This window comes from Trachypithecus francoisi, unplaced genomic scaffold, assembly GCF_009764315.1.
Source record: "Trachypithecus francoisi isolate TF-2019V2 unplaced genomic scaffold, Tfra_2.0 Lachesis_group4, whole genome shotgun sequence".
NCBI lineage: Eukaryota > Metazoa > Chordata > Mammalia > Primates > Cercopithecidae > Trachypithecus > Trachypithecus francoisi.
Window position 1 is genome coordinate 127059659 of NW_022681469.1, and position 12007 is coordinate 127071665.

At 48.2% G+C, this 12007-nt stretch overlaps 2 protein-coding genes across 14 annotated transcripts in view; both read right to left on the reverse strand.

The window, feature by feature from the left end:
* CRCP (CGRP receptor component) overlaps positions 1-6751 on the reverse strand; it is a 344305-nt gene extending 337554 nt beyond the window's left edge. The window contains exon 1 of one of the 2 annotated variants that reach the window (XM_033193417.1): positions 6509-6751. In XM_033193417.1, the coding sequence (XP_033049308.1) occupies positions 6509-6709 (201 nt within the window). In that variant the 5' untranslated portion in view covers positions 6710-6751. The remainder of the gene's footprint in view (positions 1-6508) is intronic. The other variant, XM_033193419.1, reaches the window with a different exon arrangement.
* The window catches only part of RABGEF1 (RAB guanine nucleotide exchange factor 1), a 1203668-nt gene that overhangs the window by 873374 nt on the left and 318287 nt on the right, over positions 1-12007 (reverse strand). The window lies entirely within an intron of this gene.

Below are 12007 nucleotides of genomic sequence, written 5' to 3' on the forward strand. Positions count from 1 at the left end.
CTACTTGGGAGGCTGAGGCAGGAGAATTGTGTGAACCCAAGAGGCGGAAGTTGCAGTCAGCCGCCATTGCACTGCAGCCTGGGTGATAAGATCAAAACTCAGTCTGAAAAAAAAAAGAAATTTCTGGTATTATTAATGTTATTATTATGTATTATTTACTTAGTAGGTATTTACTCAATAAGAATTTTTAAAGTAGTAAAAACTTAGGGGAGTTGTTCACTGTGCCTCCTCACTTCAGGTTCTGGGAGTGTCTGATGAGGTACAATATACAGTCATCCCCTGGTATTCATTGGAGATTGATCCCAGGACCCCCACATATACCACAATCCAAACATGCTTGTCTCCCAGAGAGCCCTGCAGAACCAGCAGCTAGGAAGTCAGCTCTCCACATACGTGGTATATTCTCAACCCTCAAATACTGTATTTTCATTCTCTGCATTGGGTTGCAGATATAGAACCTGCAGATACAGAGGGCCAACTGTATTTATTTTTTAACACCTGCGTATAAGGAGATCCATGAAGTTCAAGCTCGTGTTGTTCAAGGGTCAACTGTATCTGCAACTCAAGGTTCTGCTAAAGATCCCAAGGAGCAGACTTCCAAAGGCCACGCCTCCTGTTGAAGACCAGGTAAGGACCAGCAGTTAGGCTTCCAGACCTTTCCACTCCAGGGCCCTTCTACTCCCAAACCACACGTCTATATCCAGAAGTTAGGCTTTCAGACCTTTCCACTCCAGGGCCCTGCCACTCCCAAACCACACGTCTATATCAGGAAACCTCATTTTCCCATGAATTACTGGGGGCAAAATTCTAGATTGGTCACCGGAAGTCACTGACTACTTGGCAGAAGTGGACAGGCTGTTACAAGAACAAAAACTCCTTGATTCAAACCATTTCACTTAGGAAAGTCAGCAAATATACACGCCTAGCAACTAGGATGCTAGCTAATGAATTCCTATACAGTCGGTCCTCCTTAGCCTCAGGTTCCACATCCTTAGATTCAACCAACCTCAAACGAAAAACATGCAAAAAAAGTTTTTCAGAAAATGCTACATTGTTCCTGACATGTACTATGTAGCTAGGCCTAGGATGGCTGCCTCTGTAGTGAACATGGACAGACACTTTTTGTCATTATTCCCTAAACAACACAGTACAGTAACTATTTACACAGCCTTTACATTGCATCAGGTATGACAAGTTGGTTGAGAATCAAAGTTTTTCCTCTGCTCTCACCCGACAACAATCTATACAGAAGACTTCTGTGACCAGATGCTTGGGGATGTCTCTCTACCAATAAGCAGGCCATCAACTCTGCAGCCAACACCAGCTGGGTATCTTCCCATCCAATTCAATCCCGACACTAACTACCTGGAAACAGTGTCAGATTCCACAGGCTGAGGGCTCAGTCCCAGAAGACTACCCCTACTTCAGACACCAGTCACACAAGTTAGGGCCTCCAGAACTTCTCAATAATGGGCTTCAAGCTGCAGTTCCCAGGACCTCCTTTTCGGGTTTCATTAATTTGCTAGAATGGCTCACAAAACACTTACTTAGGTTTAACTGGTTTATTATAAAGGATATTACCAAGGAAAGAGATTAAGTGGTGCACAGGGTGAGGGATGGAGAGGGGACGCAGAGCTCTATGCCCTTCCCAGGCGTACCACCCTCCAGAAACATCTACCTATTAGGCTATCTAGAAGTTCTTTTGGGCGTTTTGTAGAGATTTCATTGGAGAGAGATGACTAAAGCATGGCCAACCTCACAGTAACTGATTGGATAAGAGTGTGATCTAATACTAGCAGACTAAGTGCAGAACCCCAGCAAGGCCCATCCAGATTCTCCTTGGCCTCTCTGTGCAGTATTCCTTCCTCCCAGGTAAGGAGCAGGATCCCCTCTGAAACAGTCAGACAAGATACGTCAGAGATTTTCTTTATGGCTAGCTGTAAGACAGAAAGTCAGGGGATGATTGGTCAAGAGACAGAGCTTCTGTTTTCTGAGGCCTGCTTCTGAGGCTTAGAGCACCCCAACATTCTAACAAGACTGTCTTTCACCTTTACTGCTCTGAAGCTGTTCCAAGGCCACTTCAGGAACCAGGGACAAAGGACAAATACTTTAACAAAAGTTATGCTTACTGTTTTAGTCACTTAGGAAGTAACAAGGACTATGGCAGTTATGAGCCAGGAACCATGGCCAAACCGGCATTACAGGTCACGGTATCATAATAAGTCATCTAGAGATGATTTAAAGTATATGGGAGAATGTGCATAGATTACATGCAAGAACTACACCGTTTTATATAAGGAACTTGAGCATCTGTGAATTTTGGTATACGCAAGGGGTCCGGAAACCAATCCCCCAAAGACACTGAGCGATGACTATATTTATGAAGCTAATAAAGTATTGTTATATTACTTTATTGAACAAGTATTTGCTGAATGCCTACTGTGTGCCAGATGCAATGCTAAGCATTAGGTGAACATACACTGGTCCCCCCATCCAAACAAGTAAACATAACATTTATCATTGCAACTTGTAATTATTTGAGGGAAAGTAAATCAAGGTGATATGAGAGACAAAAAGAACAAAAAGAATGTTAGTTAGACTTACTGAAGAGGAAAGGTGACTTTGAAAAGGGACACAGCCTTCAAGAAGAGAACAGGTGGCCAGGTGTGGTGGCTCACGTCTGTAATCCCAGCAGCAGGCAGATCACCTGAGGTCAGGAATTCAAGACCAGTCTGGCCAACATGGAAATGCCGTCTCTACTAAAAATACATAAATTAGCTGGGCATGGTGGCACACACCTGTAATCCCAGCTACTTGGTAGGCTGAAGCAGGAGAATCCCTTGAACCCAGGAGGGAGAGGTTGCAGTGAGCCGAGACTGCACCACTGGACTCCAGCCTGGGTGGCAGAGCGAGACTCCCATCTCAAAAACAAATTTAAGGCCGGGCGCAATGGCTCCAGCCTGTAATCCCAGCACTTTGGGAGGCCGAGATGGGTGGATCACGAGGTCAGGAGATCGAGACCATCCTGGCTAACACGGGGAAACCCCGTCTCTACTAAAAAATACAAAAAACTAGCCGGGCGAGATGGCGGGCGCCTGTAGTCCCAGCTACTCGGGAGGCTGAGGCAGGAGAATGGCGTAAACCCGGGAGGCGGAGCTTGCAGTGAGCTGAGATCCGGCCACTGCACTCCAGCCTGGGCGGCAGAGCTAGACTCCGTCTCAAAAAAAAAAAAAAAAAAAAAAAAAAAACACACAAACTTAAAAATACAATAAAAAGAAGAGAACAGGGTGAGGGAGAGGAGGAAAGTATACCAGACAGAGGGTACCACAACACCTCAGAAAGTGCTTAGAAGGTTAGAGGAGAAGGAAATACCTGTCAGTGGAAAGTGTGTGTCTCGGAGGTTGGGAGAGTGGCAAGTGGTCAGGCTGGGGAGTAGGTGAGGTTTTACAGGGTCTTGCAGGTCCTGGTAAGGGATGGAGATTTCCTCTAAGTGCAATGGAAAGCCAATGAAGGGTTTTACCCAGGGGATGACATGTTCCAGTCATTACTTAAGATCACTCCAGTTGCCATGTGAAGAACAGAATGGAGGCTGGGGAAGAGTGAACACTCAAAGGCTATTGCTTAATCCAGCCCAGAGGTGATGGACTACAAAGCTGACAGTGGAGATGGTGAAAAGTAACTGCATTCAAAATATATTCTAGGGTGGAGACAACGGGATCACTGATGGACTGGATTTACGGAGTGAGGAGAGAGGGCTAGATTTTTCATCTATGCAATTGGATAGATGATGAGAAGAGGCTAGAACACACCTTTGGGAACCATCAGCACACAGATGGGTTAAATGACAGAGCGTGGAGAGAAAGGGTCCCAGGACTGAGTCCTAAGATACCTCAACACTTAGACATCAAGCAAGGGAGGAACGGGACCCAGGGAAGGACACTGTGAAGTAGTCCTTGATGTAGGAGGAAATATCACAAAGGAACATATGTCACGAAGAAAGGAAAGTTTCTAGAGTTTCTGTATTAACCACTGCTGAGAGATCAAGAAAATTGAGGCCAGAAAAGCAACCTCTGGATATGACAAGATGGAGGGATAAGGTTTTTTTTTTTTTTTTTTCAGACAGAGTCTTGCTCTGTTACCTAAGCTGGGGTACAGTGGCACATTTTGGTTTACTGCAACCTCTGCCTCCCGAGTTCAAGTGATTTTCCTGCCTCAGCCTCCTGAGTAGCTGAGATTACAGGTGCCCACCACCACACCCGGCTAATTTTTGTATCTTTAGTAGAGACGGCGTTTTGCCATGTTGGCCAGGCTGGTCTCAAACTCCTGACCTCATGCGATTCGCCCATCTTGGCCTCCTAAAGTGCTGGGAATATAGGTGTGAGCCACCGTGCCCCCTGGATCAGGTAATCTTAACATTCATTTCTGTCCACCAATGAGGATGAAAGCCCAATAGAATGGTTGAGAGAATGAGGGGCTAATCAGCACTTTCAAGAAGTTTTGTTGGGATGGGAAGCAGAAATGGAGTAAGAGGTGGGCATGTGGCCAGGCGCAGTGGCTCACGCCTGTAATCCTAGCACTTTGAGAGGCCAAGCTGGGTGGATTGCCTGAGCTCAAGAGTTCGAGACCAGCCTGGGCAACATGGTAAAACCCCGTCTCTACTAAAATTCCAAAAAGAAAAATTTAGCCGGGCGTGGCGGTGTGTACCTGTAGTCCCAGCTACTCGGGAGGCTGAGGCAGGAAAATTGCTTGAACCCAAGAGGCAGAGGTTGCAGTGAGGCAAGATGGTGCCACTGCACTCCAGCCTGGCAACAGAGCAAGACTCCATCTCAAAAAAGATGAATACATTAAAGCAGGGTTGTATGCTCACAGGAAATGGTTTAGAAAATAGGGAAAAATTAGTAATGATGGCTTGGACTACAGTAAATTATATGAATAGTTTTTCAGGTTGCAGATGAAATCCGATCAGTGGGTTGCAAAATTAATTCAGTGGGTCAACCTTTTTTGTTATATTTTGTTTTGTTTTAGACAGAGCCTTGCTCTGTCACTCTGTCAGGAGTGCAGTGGCTCCATCTCAGCTCACTGCAGCCTCCTGGTCTCAAGCGATCCTCCCATCTCTGCCTCGTAAGTAGCTGAGACTACAGGCATGCACTACCACACCCAACTAGCTTTTAAATTTTTTGTAGAGACAGGGTCTCCCTATGTTGCCCAGGCTGGTCTCCACCTCCCAGGCTCAAGTGATCCTCCTGCCTAAGCTTCCCAAAGTGCTGGGATTACTGATATGAGCCACCACGCTTGGCCCCATTCATCTTAATAAAAATAGACAATATGAGAGTGTAATCCATACATTATTGTTTCATGAGCCTTTAATTTCAGTTACACAGACATATTATGTTAAGTCAAAAAAAAAAAAAAATCAAAAGGAGTCAGGTGAGGTGGCTCACGCCTGCAATCCCAGCACTTTGGGAGTACAAGGCAGGAGGATCACTTGAGCTTAGGATCACTTGAGACCCTCTGTCTACAGAAACTTTTTTTAAAAAAAATTAGCTGTGAGTGATGGTGTGGGCCTGTAGTCCCAGCTACTGGAGGGGCTGAAGCAGGATTGCTTGAGTCGGGAAGCTGAGGCTGCAGTGAACCATGATTACACCATTGCACTCCCACCTGGGGGACAGAGCAAGACCCTGTTTCTTAAGAAAAAACAATTAAGAATGTAAAAATCTGAAATGCCATCGTACATATAACTATTAAACATGAGGCAAAAGAACATAAAGGAAACTGAATCAAATAATCAGTGCACAGAGAACACAAGATAGGTAAATACCTACAAGTTAATATCAACCATATAAAGCCCACATTCGGAGTAGATGCAAAAACTTCCATTTGCACGAGGTGCAACGAGCAAGCATGGAAAAGACCACGTGGAGTTAAATTGCCAGAAAATCTTTTACCCTCGCCTTGTACACACCCACACACCCTATGCTGTTTCTCCGGTCCCAGTCCTGGCTCACATCCTTCCCTTCTCCCCACAAAAACCAGCCCCTTCCCTCACAGTGTTGACTGCTCCCATCCAACTCTGAGAGCAGCTCTTCCGAGTGAGAGCTCCCCAGGGGCCCAGTGCTGCAAGCAGAGCTCTACCCGGCCCTGATTCATCTTTCCTCCAGGTACTTTCAGGGCGGACAGACTCAGGCCTTTATAGCCTTCTAAGTCCTGGCTCGGATACTAGGCTGGGCTCCACCCCTGCACTGTGACCCAAAAACGCTGGTAAATGAATGAGAGAAGGAGGGGGCACACTGAAAGGCAACCAGACCCGGAGGTGTTCGGCCGCGCACCCCAGACACAGGGTGCTGAGGGGAAGCGAAGGTTCGGAAGTGCAAAGCGCGAGTCCCATTCGTCCCCGTCCCCACCCCGCGGCCCTCCGTACGAGGGTCGCCCAGTTCCCACGGATCTCGGCTCTCAGCTGTCAAACCGTTGGGCTCCTCGGCCGAAAAGGGACGCGCCCGAGGAGACTTACACTTCCATGACGTCCCGCCTCGTCACCCCTAGCTGCCAGCAGACCAGGAACCTCACACTTCACAGCTGTCCCCGCCGCCGCCGACCGCGCCAAGGTGCTCGCCGGGATTGCAGCGCTGCATGCCGGGAGCCTGGCGGACCCGGAACCTCGCGCTGCGCGTTCGCCTTTCTCGGGGTCGCGGGTCGGGGAGTGTTCCTGCATCCTTTCACCAGGCCGCCGTAAGACGGCTAAGCGTTTGCGAACAGGATTATCTCGTGTTTTCTTTCCTTTTTTTCTGTTTTCTTTCTTTTTTTTTGAGACAGAGTCTCGCTCTGTCGCCCAGGCTGGAGTGCAGTGGCGCGATCTCGACTCATTGGAACCTTCGCCTCCTGGGTTCAAGCGATTCTCCTCCTGCCTCAGCCTCCCAAGTAGGTGGGACTACAGGCGCTTGCCACCAAGCCCGGCTAATTTTTTGTTGTTGTTGTGTTGTTGTTGTTGAGACGGAGTCTCACTCTGTCGCCCAGGCTGGAGTGCAGTGGCCAGATCTCAGCTCACTGCAAGCTCCGCCTCCCGGGTTTACGCCATTCTCCCGCCTCAGCCTCCGGAGTAGCTGGGACTACAGGCGCCCGCCACCTCGCCCGGCTAGTTTTTTTTTTTTTTTTTTAGTAGAGACGGGGTTTCACCGTGTTAGCCAGGATGGTCTCGATTTCCTGACCTCGTGATCCGCTTGCCTTGGCCTCCCAAAGTGCTGGGATTACAGGTGTGAGCCACCGCTCCCAGCCTCTTTTTTTTTTTTTTTTGAAACAGCCTCGCTCTGTCGTTTCTTTTTTGAGACAGAGTCTCGCTCTGTCGCTCAGGCTGCAGTGCAGTGGCGCGATCTCGGCGCACTGCAACCTCTGCCTCCGGTGTTCAAGCAATTCCCTGCCTCAGCCTCCCGAGTAGCTGGGATTACTGGCGCCCGCCATAATGCCTAGCTAATTTTTATATTTTTTAGTAGAGACGGGGTTTCACCATCTTGGCCAGACTAGTCTTGAACTCCTGAACTCGTGATCCACCCGCCTCGGCCTCCCAAAGTGTTGGGATTACAGGCGTGAGCCACCTCGCCGGCCTATCTCTGTTTTCGTGGTCCAGGTTTTAACAAAGTATAGTATTAATCAGCTCAAGTTGCGAGATGTGATCGGGTTAGTGGGCCTTTGCATGTTAAAATCCCACCCCTCAGAGAGTAGTGAGGCTGGTGGCATCTGGGCTGCCAGAAACATTGAAGTTTTTCGTTTTTTTTTTTAAGAGACAGGGTCTTCCTCTGTCGCCCAGGCTGGAATGCACTGGTGCAGTCAGAGCTCACTGCAGCCTTGAACTCCTGGGCTCAAACAATCCTCCCATCTCAGGCTGCCAGAGTAGCTGGGTCCACAGGTGCGCTCCCCTACACCTGGCTAATTTTTTTTTTTTTTTGAGATGAGTCTCACTCTGTTGCCCAGGCTGGAGTGCAGTCTTGGCTCATTGCAACCTCTGCCTCCCGGGTTCAAGCAATTCCCTGCCTCAGCCTCCCGAGTAGCTAGGATTACAGGCGCTGCCATAATGCCCAGCTAATTTTTGTATTTTTTAGTAGAGACGGAGTTTCACCATCTTGGCCAGGCTGGTCTTGAACTCCTGACCTTGTGATCCACCCACATCAGCCTCCCAAAGTGTTGGTATTACAGGCGTGAGCCACCGCATCTGGCCACCTGGCTAATTTTCTAAAATAAAATTCTTTATTGTCCAAAGGGTCAGCTAGAAAATTTAAAAATTTTTTTTGTGGAGATGGGAGTCTCACTATGTTGTCCAGGCTGGTCTTGAACTCCTGGCCTCAAGTGATCCTCCCATCTCCACCTCCCAAAGTGCTGGAATTACAGGTGTGAGCCACCGCAATAGCCTCTGTTGCCTACTTGGTAAATAATAAGTGTGTTAAATAATCCTTATAAAGTGCCTGGCACTTGATTAATTACTGTGGCAATACAACCATGACTCTCTATGAAGTAGATTCCAGTATTATTGACATTTTATAATTGAAGAAACTGAGGCAGACTTGGAGAAATTATGATTTACCAAAAGTCACTCCTCTAGGAACTTGTCCAGTGGGTATTGAACCCCAGTCAATCTGAACAAATACTAGGGATGCATTAACCAGAGACTGATGAGTGGATGAATAAAATGTGCTACATTTGTACAATGGAAAACTACCTAAAAAGGAGGCCCGCCGGGCGCAGTGGCTCACGCCTGTAATCCCAGCACTTTGGGAGGCTGAGCCAGGCAAATCACAAGGTTAGGAGATTGAGACCGTCCTGGCTAACACGGTGAAACCCCATCTCTACTAACAATACAAAACAAAATTGGCTGGGTGTGGTGGGGGGCGCCTGTAGTACCAGCTACTCGGGAGGCTGAGGCAGGAGAATGACGTGAACCCAGGAGGCGGAACTTGCAGTGAGCAAGATCGTGCCACTGCACTCCAGCCTGGGCGACAGGGCAAGACTGCATTCCAAAAATAAAAATAAAAAGGAGGCCAGGCTTGGTCCCAACACTTTGGGAAGCAGAGGCAGGAGGATTTCTTGAGACCAGGAGTTCCAGACCAGCCTGGACAACATAACCAGACCCCCATCTACGAAAACTTAGCCAGGTGTGTGGTGGTGAGCACCTGTAGTCCCAGCTACTGGGGAGGCTGAAGTGGGAGAATTGCTTGAGCTGGCAGGTCGAGGCTGCAGGGAGCTATGATCACACCACTGCACTCCAGCCTACAGAGTGAGAGACCTTGTTGCAAAAAAATATATAGATAGATAGATAAATGCTGTGAGATGGATAACCTCCCAAAACATGATGCTATTAATAAGTGAAAGAAGCCAGACACAAAATAATACATATCACCTGCCTGGGTGGCTCATGCCTGTAATCTCAGCACTTTGGGAGGCCGAGGTGGGCGGATCATCTGAGGTCAGGAGTTCAAGACCAGCCTGGCCAATGTGGTGAAACCCGTCTCTACTAAAAATACAAAAGTTAGCCTGGCATGGTGGCGGCCACCTGTAATCCCAGCTACTCAGGAGGCTGAGGCAGGAAAATTGCTTGAACCCAGGAGGTGGAGGTTGCGGTGAGCCAAGATCACGCCACTGCACTCCAGCCTAGGTGACAGAGTGAGACTGCTTCTCAAAACATAAGGCCAGGCACAGTGGTTCACGCCTGTAATCCCAGCACTTTGGGAGGCCCAGGCAGGCGGATCATGAGGTCAGGAGATCAAGACCATCCTAGCTAACACGGTGAAACCCTGTCTCTACTAAAAATACAAAAAAAAAAAAAAAATTAGCTGGACATGGTGGCGGGTGCCTGTGGTCCCAGCTACTTGGGAGGCTGAGGCAGAAGAATGGCACGAACCCAGGAGGTGGACCTTGCAATGAGCAGAGATCGCGCCACTGCACTCCAGCCTGGGTGACAGAGTCAGACTCTGTCCCCTCCCCCCCAAAAAAGAATACATATTGTATGATTCACTTTACATGGAATGTGCAAGAAGAGGCCAATCTATGGATACAGACAAAAGGCTAGGTTGGGGGCAGGGATGGGAAGTGACTGGTAATAAGTAGGGAGTTTCTCTTTGGGAAACAAAAATCATCTAAAAGTATTACAGATGGTGATGGTGGTTGCGCAACCCTGTGAATATACTGAAAACATTGAGTTGTACACTTTAAATGGCAAATTGTATGGCATATGAATCCTATATTAATAAAGCTGTTAAACATTTTTTACTGGCTAAGCGTGGTGGCCCACACCTATAAACCCAGCACTTTGGAAGATGAAGGCAGGTGGATCGCTTAAGCCCAGTCTGAGACCAGCCTGGGCGACATGATGAAACATCATCTTTACCAAAACAATAGAAATTAAACAGCGTGATGGTTCGCGCCTGTAATCACAGCTACTCAGGAGGCTGAGGCAGGAGAATCGCCTGAAACTGGGAGGAGGAGGTTGCAGATCACGCCACTGCACTCCAGCCTGGGCGAAAGAGCGAGACTCTACCACAAAATAACAACAAAAAAAGTACATAAAATGCCACCCAGACCCAGCTGGCCTGGTTAGTGTGGAAAATTCCCCGTACCTTCATTGAGGGGACTGGATCCCACAAAGAAATGCTAAAGATGCTCCTTGTGTTACTCACTCAACAAACATGTAGCCATGGCCCATTGGGGGCTGATGATACAAATGTGACTAATACACACCCTCTGCACTGGCTAGCTGACAGCCTAGTTGGGGAACCAACTCTGGACATAAATAACTACAACGCATTGTGTTTCGACGGGATGGGGCAGAGGAGGGAATGACTAATGAGGTGGAGACGCGTCCCAAAGCCACAGGCCTTTGAAGTGGCTGAGGGGAAAAGCACACAAGGTCTAGGAATTGGGTACAGCCTTCAGTGGAAAAGAGCAGTGCCTCTGACAGCCCCCATGATAAAATGGCTCAGGTGTGACTTAGAGTAGGGAGTTAGCTGGGTGTTCAAATGGTACCCACTAGGCCGAGCATGGTGGCTCATGCCTGTCATCCCAGCTTTTTGGGAGGCCAAGGCAGGTGGATCATTTGAGTCCAAGAGTTCAAGACCAGCCTGGCCAACATGGTGAAACCTCATCTCTACTGAAAATACAAAAATTAGCCAGGCATGGTGGCAGGCGCCTATAATCCCAGCTACTCAGGAGACTGAGGTTGGAGAACCACTTGAGCCCGGGAAGTGGAGGTTGCAGTGAGCTGAGTAAAAATTCTTTTTACTGTCTGCACCTCTGGCCCTGGACAGTCGCTGATCACCATAACAACTAAGGGTATGGACCTCGGGATGAAAAGAAAAGATTATCCTGGATTTTGTATATGGTATCAACGTAATCACATGGGTCATTAAAAGCATAGAATCATTCTCTCCTGATGTCAGAGCCCAAGGGAGGTGTGGCTAGGGAAGAATGGTCTGAGAGATGCAATGTTCCTGCCTTTGAAAACGGAGGAAGGAGCCATAAGCCAAGGAATGTAGGGAACCTCTAGAGGCTGGAAAAGGCAAGAAAACAGATTCTCCTTTGAAGCTTTCAGAAAGGACTGCAGCCTGGCTGGGTGCGGTGGCTCACACCTGTAATCCCATCACTTTGGGAGGCCAAGGCAGGCGGATCACTTGAGATCAAGGGGTCAAGACCAGCCTAGCCAACATGGTGAAACCCTGTCTCTACTAAAAATAAAAAAAAAATTAGCTGGGTGTGGTGGCGGGCACCTGTAATCCCAGCAACTTGGGAGGCTGAGGTAGGAGAATCGCTTGAACCTGGGAGGGGTACGTTGCAGTGAGCCAACATCATGCCACTGCACTCCAGGCTGGGTGACAGAGCGAGACTCGGACTTAAAAAAAAAAAAAAAAAAAGACTGCAGCCCTACCAACACCTTGATTTTAACCCAGAGAGATCCATGTAGGACTTCTGTATTACTCCGTTTTCACACTTCTATAAAGAAATACCCGAAGGCGGCCAGGTGTGGTGGCTC